This window comes from Vulpes lagopus, chromosome 4, assembly GCF_018345385.1.
Source record: "Vulpes lagopus strain Blue_001 chromosome 4, ASM1834538v1, whole genome shotgun sequence".
NCBI classification, from domain to species: Eukaryota; Metazoa; Chordata; class Mammalia; order Carnivora; family Canidae; genus Vulpes; species Vulpes lagopus.
In genome coordinates, this window is record NC_054827.1 from 59,971,354 (window position 1) to 59,979,035 (window position 7,682).

A 7,682-nucleotide genomic window follows, 5' to 3' on the forward strand; every position below is an offset into this window, starting at 1 on the left:
TCAGTTTCAAATTTTATTTCATGAACTAGACGTTGAAGAAAATGTGTATTTCGAATCTTTAATTAAACTCATTTATCTAAAACATGTTTACACACAGGATACAGGGTTTCAAGTAACTTATGGTAGAGTTCACTGTCCATTTAAAAGTATGCTTCTTTCTTCCACAAAAACTGCATTGAAAAGCAAACAAAATTTTCTTTTATACTGCGTAAGAGCTAGATGCAAAGTTCTGATGCAAATTTACTTCACTGTCAACTCTGATGCTGAAGCTGAGAGGCAGAGATGTCCATAGTTCGGTTAAATGATGCAAATAAAAAGCTTCTGTTTCTCTTAAATTAGAAGCCTTCGTTCATGGTCTCTCTCAGTAGTACCAGACGTGGCTCCCATACGCGGTCACTTCTTCTTCTTTCCTTTTCCTTTTTTACTTCCCTCTCCTTGCTGAAGACTTTGGTCCCCACCTCCTGTTTTTTGTGTCCTTGTTTTTAGTTTAGGTATCATTTCTGCTGCATACAACATTACTGACTTACCTGGGAACAAGAAGTTAGGCTTAGTATATACTCTAAGGACTAAGACCTATAAGCTCATTAATCTGAAAATCATAAAGTTCAAGAAACTGTCACCACATGAGGAAAATGACAGATTAAAAAAAAATATATATATATATATATATATAAAGACAGGACTTACTCAAGTGGGAGCTTTCCTGGAGAAAATGTGCTAAGAACAATACTGAAATATTAAACTGAACAAAATAAAAATTTTAAACATTTTATTTGAAATGCAAATCTTGGTCCTGGTTCTAGTAGTTGACTTGAAGATCAAAGAAGTTGAAATATAACAATTTGGAACCAGAGACATGGTATCATTGATTTTAAGCTAAAGAAACATGCAGCCTCTCAATCTTGTAACAAAAACCCAAAGTCATCCAGCAACAAAAGATGTTACTCATGCGCCCAGATGATTTACTGTGCACAGGTACCCTGCTCTGTGCACCAACTACCTCCAGATCTGGATCTAGTAGCTACTTTCCACACTCTGAGCCCCTCAGCTCTTTCTCTTTTTCTTATTGGACACAGCAACATTTTTCAACTGTAATTTTTACTTCTATTTTATTTACTGGTCGAAAGTTTTTTGTCTCTTGATTGTTGTCTTTTGCATTTTTTAAAAAAGATTACATTTCAGAGAGTGAGCATGAGGTAGAGAGAGGGGTAGAGGGAGAAGCAGGCTCCCCATTGAGCAGGATCCTGGAATCATGACCTGGGCTGAAGGCAGATGCTTAACGAACTGGAACTGAGAAACCCAAGCTCACCTGTCGTTTGATTTTTAAGAGATAGTAAAGGAAGATGTCAAAGAGTAGAAATATACTAGAATATACTATCTGTTATTACAGAGTCAGAATCCTGTTTTTAGAAATATCTACCTATCTGGACAGGTTTTAGCACAAAAAAACCCAATCTATTTTAATTAAACTAAAAGTCATTTAATTGCCATTTTGAGGTTATTGTGACAAAAAAATTTAACAGCTCCATTTAAGAAGTTAAATTTTTTTAGAAATAAAGAATTCAGAGAAGAATTATGTGCAAAAAAAAAAAAAAAAAAAAAGATTCATCTTCCCAAAACTCATTAGTTATTTTGGAATACTGATGTCCAATTCTGATTAGTTTAGTTTTGTTTTTTTTTTTAAAGACATAAAACACTAGAGGGGTGCCTGGGCAGCTGGTTGAGCATTTGCCTTCAGCTTGGGTCATGATCCCAGGGCCCTGGGATCAAGCGCCACATCAGGCTCCTATTCCACGGGGAGCTTGTTTCTCCCTCTGCCTCTGCCTGCTGCTCCCCTTGCTTTGTGCTGTCAAATAAATAAATCTTCAAAAAAGTAAATAAAGAAAACACTATAGAGAGAATATTAGTCTTCTCTGACCACCATCACTGTGACCCCACTTCCCACCCCCTGCTCATCATTAAGTTACCTTCTATTTTAAGACTGAGGTTTTCTTTCAGTCCATTTAAAAAATTTACATATACAGTATTAATAAACAGCATTTTATATATACATGTAAATAAACAGTAACATTTTGTCTTTAAATGCACCACAGTGGTATCACACCATGCATTTCTTTTGCTGTTTTCACTCAGTATGGCTTTTTAGATTAATGACAGAAATTATTAACAGACCTCAAAGGCCTCCAGGATCTGAAATGGCAATTAACATCTGACCATTCAATAATCTTACATTCTTAACCTGGGAATAATGACAGATTTCCAGAGGTTTATAAAAAGTTCATAAAACAAATTTTGAGAAACGATTGGTAGGTTTGATCACATTCTCAGAGGTCCTTTATTTAAAAGAAGCGAGAGCCACTGTTTTCCTTTATCTCAGCAGTAGTCCTTTCCTAAATTCATCTGCAGAACGCAAATTATGTTACCTTTTAAAAGGTCAGTTTTGGAACCTTTTTTGCAGAGTAGAGGAATAACCTGTCCCCAGACTTTATTCGTTCATTAAAAAAAGCTTACGTGATGGGAACTGTACGAGACAGAGGCTGCCGTCTTCCTGCTTGAGTTGGACCCGGACTCTGCCCCTGTACTGAACATCACGATTCCACTCTCTAGAGTACATTTTATTTTTCTAACATAAACAAAACAAAACATACACAAAAAACAGGCTTTAAAAAGTTGTTACACCAGTGAGACTAAGTAGGAAAAATAGTGAAGAAAGAACCACCTCTTACCTCAAGGAATACATTAAGTCCGACTGCTGAGCACACATCTTGAATCTCAGTAGCTGTAGGATTTTCAACAGCCTGAACAGTTAAAAACAACAACACTCAACAGCTAACCTTAAGTAGATGCTGCTACATTGTTGCGTAAATCATTTCAAATATGAGGATCACAACACTTACCAAAACCTTAGACTGCTGTTTCCACTGTAATTTTTAATATTGCAGGAATAACACTGATTTCACACTGTGTGTCCATCTCCCTTCTAACAGAACATGAACATCACAAAGGCAGGGCCGGTTTGGTTTATCAGTAGATTCCCAAGTATCTGGCGTGATGTTTGGAACATAGTAGGTGCTCAATGAATACTGATCAAACTATTACAGGTACCACCACATAAGAAAATTGTTTGGTAGTATCCACTAAAGCTAAACACGTGCATTCTTTATGGCTGTGCAATTCTACTTTTAGGTACGCATCCAAAGATAAAAAACAGGTTCTGTAGAAGGCAAGCTCAAGAATGTTGACAGCACGGGTATGTATAATAGCCTCAAATTAGAAACCACCTCGTTATCTATCAACCGTAGAATGGGCTGTGATACGCTGATACAATTCAGCACTAAAGAGCAGTGGTTTTCAGCAAGGCATTTTTGCCCCATGACATTTAGCAATGCTAGGAGACGTTTTTACTTGTCACAGGAGTCAGGGAAGGCACTGGCATCTAGTGGGGAGAGGCCAAAGATGCTGCTCAACAACCTAAGATGCACAGACCAGACCCCATAACGAAGACTAGTCAATCTGGCTCAAGATGTCAGTGGTGCTGCTGCTGAGAAACCCTGCTACAGAGCAATGGGAATTAATAAGCCACACTAATAAACGTGAATAAATTTAAGCTTAAAGTTTGGTGAAAAAAGACAGACACTGAAATACATAGTGTATAACGCCTTTTACATAAAACTCAAAAACAAGCAAATGTAATGTATTGTGTTGGAAGTTAGGACAGTGGCTATCCCCGTTTGTGAGTACATGTGGCGTGAGAAGTGACTGGAGGAGGCAGAGCAATCTTCCTGGGTACCAATCACGTTCTTTTTTTAATCTGGGTGCTTGGTTACCCTTGTGTATTCAGTCTGTAAAAGTTAATCAAGACACACACCTGTATGTACGCTGTACATCAATGCAGTTTAAACCAAGTCGGTTATTCTCCAAAATACGTGAGAGCTTGCTGGCAGAGGCCCGTCACAGGGGTTGACGTTGGGCACTACCCTGGCTCAGGGCCCTGGTGGCTCTCCCACCCGGGGCAGCAGAGCACACTTCCCTTCGCATTTAAGTAGCAAAACAGGAGACATTAACACAAAAATAACGCGTTGTTTCAGGCCAAGTTGCCTCGGATCTGTTGTTAATTACAAAATCTAAGCAACTCTTAAAAGGCAACATGACATTAATTTTGAAAGTAAGAAGTGGGCAGCCCAGGGTGTGACCCAGAGGTCCCGGGATCAAGTCCCACGTCGGGCTCCCTACATGGAGCCTGCTTCTCCCTTTGCCTGTGTCTCCGCCTCTATGTCTCTCATGAATAAATACATAAAATCTTAAAAAAAAAAAAAAAAAAAAGGCAGCAGCTACAAAGCCCCATCACTTGGCATTAGGCACTTGCACACAGGCCAGCAGGCCAAACGAGAACTTGAATTTTCCCATCCAAACAGCGCAAGGGAGAAATCCTATTATTCAAAACTGTGACACCCTACTTTTTAGAGGTATTAATTTTAAACTTTACCCCTCCAAACACACACACACACAACAGACAAGAGACATAAAACCATAAAGGTCAACAGATCTAAACTCTCTGCACGTCTCGGGGCACCTGGTGGCGTCGGACGGGTGACTCCGGCTCAGCCTGCGGTCTCCGGGCGGTGGGGTGCAGCCCATGCGGGGCCGCGCAGCAGGGAGCCTGCTGGGGGGTCTCTCCCCGCCCCCCCCCCGCCCCCTTGCTCTCTCTTTAGGAAACGAAGCTCTCTGCGGGTCTGGCTCGGTGACCCGAGTGCCCCGGGCACGATGCTGCCGCGCGCTGTCCTCCGCCGGGCCGGGCAGCCCGCAGCCAACCGCCTGCCGACCCCTGCCGCGCGGGCTCCTCGGGCTCCGGCCCCCACAGCCCCGCCAGGCCGGGCGACGCAGGGAGGGGCCCGCAGGCGCAGGCGCAGGCCGCCCTCACCTTGCTGATGGGGATGCGCCGGCCCTCGGCGATGGTCTTCTTGTTGTTCAGGTACGCGGGGTAGATGCAGATGAACCTGCGGAGGAAGCATGGCGGCGTCCACACCCGCGGCGTCGGGGTCGCCGGCGCCCGGTCCCCGCGGACGCCGTTGCCCTCCGGGTCGCCCCCTCCCGCTCCACCGCCTGGGACGGAAACCACCTCGGGGGACCGCGCAGCCCGCCGGGCGCTCAGGCCCCGGGTCGGCAGCCAGCAGGCCGGGCCGCCGGGGCCGCTCCGCGCGGCGGGCGGGGCGGCGGCGGCGGCGGCGGCGCGCAGGACCCCGGGACCCACCTGTCCTGCTCGGCCGGGGACCGCGCGGCGGCGCACGCCATCTCCGCCGGGGACCGGGGCGCGCGGGCCGGAAGCGCGCGGAGAGCGCCGGGCCACCGCGGCTTCCGGCGGAAGTCCTGCCCGCCGCCCGCTAGGCGGCCGAGCGCTGCCGCTCGTTGGCCGTGGCGCCTGTCTCTCAGCGCCCGCCGCCTAGTTGTGACGTGGCGTCCGCGCGCCCGCTCTCGCGAGAGGCTGCCCAGCCCCTCCCGCTGTCCCCCGGGGCGGGTCTGCGCCGACTAGCTGGCCGCGGGCTCCGCTCACCCTCGGGGTGGCCCCGGGCGCGGGGTCAGCTCGGGGGCCGCCGGCGCTCAAGTCCCCGCGCTCCGGGCGCCGGTGCGCATCGCCGGGGGGGCGGGCAGGTGCGGCCCGTCACGGAACGTGCAGGGCAGGTGTGCAGCACCTGGGAGCGTCCGGGGCGCACCTGCGCGGTGCAGGATCGGCCGCCCGGGTGGGGGGGTTGGGGGCGGGAGCACCGCGCCGCGTGACCGGCCGCGCGTCGGGGTCAGGGTTAGGGCGCGGACCACCGGGGGGCTGCGCAGGTGAGGCCGGAGAGGCCCCGCGGGTGCCGGTCCCCGAGCGCAGGTGGAACAGGTGCACCGGGCGTTGGTCGAGGCCTGTTGCTGTACGTGCCCGGGAGCACAGAGGCAGCAGAGGTCGTTTCAGGGCGAGAGGTGGGACCGGAGAACGGAAGGTGATGCGGGGCCTTCGGGATTCAGGTCGGGTTTGCAAAGGTGGCTTTTCTCCAACAGTCTTCCTTCCCTTAGCGGGTGCTTGAGGCTCGGGGGCGGGGGGGACTTAGGGCGACATTTTCCAAGAACGTTGCATGAGACCCGAAAGCAGGAGGAAGAGAGGGAAGCGCAGGTGGCGGGTGTCCGGCAGGGGCCGCGCGCTCCGACAGGTCGGGGTGAGGGGCACGTGAGGGGCACGTACGGCTGCCTGCTCGGCCAGGGCGTGACCCCGGTCCCGGGATCGAGTCCGCCTGGGGTGCCCGTGGGGAGCCTGCTTCTTAAAGAAGTGATGAGGGAGGAAACAACGAATTAGATGGCGTCCGTGCGGCAAGTGACCTGATGTCTCCGTTGCATCCAAGGCACTTGGAGAAGCTGCTGCAGCCACTGCAACAAACGTCCGGGATGCAGATCGAGGTCACAAGGTGCCTGTGGCCCCGTGTGTCGCCGGCGAGGGGCCTCGGGCACTGTGGTGCGGCTCCTGCCGGGCTCAGCCTGTTGGTGGCCTTAGGGTGTGACGGGCCGGTGACGTGGGGACCACGGGCTGTGAAAGCCTGGTTTCCCCGCAAGGCTGCGGTTAGGGTGGTGCCCGGCCCCACAGAGCCTCCCCGAGTCTGCGCCTCGGTGCGAGGCCGCTCCAGGCGGTGAGGTGCCTGCCTCAGCCCGGGCCGGTGCCAGCGTCCTGGTGGCTGCCGCTCTTCCTGGTGTCCCAGGCTCTTCCTCCCCATGCTCACTCCCTGTCTCTCTCTTCTGCCTCTCCCTTTGTCTGTCTCTGTCTCTCCCTCTGTGTCTCTCTCCATTTCTCTGTCTCTTCCTCTCTGTCTCTCCATTTGTGTCTCTCCCTGTCTCTCTCCCTGGCTCTCCATCTCTATCTCTCTCTCTCTCTCTGTCTCTCTCCCTGTCTCTCCCTGTCTTTCACTCTCTCTCCCTCTCTGTCTCTTCCTCTCCGTCTCTGTCTCTCTCCATCTCTCAAATGAATAACCACCAAGCCCCCGGCGGTGGCCACCACGACCGGCCTCGGAGCAATGCTCGCAGCACTGGGCCCTGGGCCTTGCTGCTGTGTGTCGCCCGCGGGCCGGCGCCTAGAAGCCTGCTGCGTCAGGCGCTGGTGCGGGTCCCAGAGGCGCGGGCCGCAGGCCGCCGTGGCTCTGGGAGGGCACCAAGGGGCAGGAGGGCAGGCGGCCGGCGGCGGGCAGCAGTGGGCCCAGGTCAGGTCGGGGGGGTGGGGGGGATGGGCCCAGGTCAGGGCCTAGGTCAGGGCCCAGGCTCCCTGCCCCGGGTGAAGGCGGGTGTGGAGCAGCCTGCGGGCCTGTCCCGGGGACACGGCCGCAGAGCTGCCCAGGCATCCAGGCCGGGTCAGTGACACAGGGCGTCAGGCTTCACGGTGGGTGGGCCGCGCGCCCCGTTACCCGGTCACCCGCATGTGTGACCCGGGTCCTCCCTTCCCGTGGGTGCCTCAGGGCCCGTGGCCACGGCTGCAGATCCCGGGGAGGCCGCCCAACCTTTACGGTGCCCGCGTCAGCTCGTGTGTCCTGTGATGCAGCTCGGGGACGGGGATAGGGATGGCCCAACTGTGGCATCTTTGACGGTATTCCTACCAGAGAATCAGAAGTCACAGTTTTCTATTTTTTCTTTTCAGATAGGCTGCACACCCAGCGAGGCGCTCG

General features: G+C 51.9%; 1 protein-coding gene across 1 annotated transcript; it reads right to left on the minus strand.

The window, feature by feature from the left end:
• Positions 1-5,401, minus strand: SRP19 (signal recognition particle 19). Its single transcript, XM_041753276.1, has 5 exons — positions 5,252-5,401; positions 4,922-4,997; positions 2,727-2,798; positions 2,512-2,623; positions 1-527 (listed from the first exon to the last, which is right to left on the minus strand). The coding sequence occupies exons 1-5, from the start codon at positions 5,290-5,292 to the stop codon at positions 394-396; spliced, it is 435 nt and encodes a 144-aa protein (XP_041609210.1). The 5' UTR covers positions 5,293-5,401; the 3' UTR covers positions 1-393.
• Positions 5,402-7,682: the final 2,281 nt, after the last annotated feature.

What these genes read in the sequence shown, in the direction of transcription:
- SRP19 (XM_041753276.1), bottom strand. Translation starts at nt 5,292, where the DNA reads ATGGCGTGCGCCGCCGCGCGGTCCCCGGCCGAGCAGGACAG. An exon ending in TCCCCGGCCGAGCAGGACAG is followed by an intron (nt 4,998 to 5,251) that starts GTGGGTCCCGGG and finishes CTTCCTCCGCAG; the next exon opens with GTTCATCTGCATCTACCCCG. An exon ending in TCTCGTACAGTTCCCATCAC is followed by an intron (nt 528 to 2,511) that starts GTAAGCTTTTTT and finishes TCTTGTTCCCAG; the next exon opens with GTAAGTCAGTAATGTTGTAT.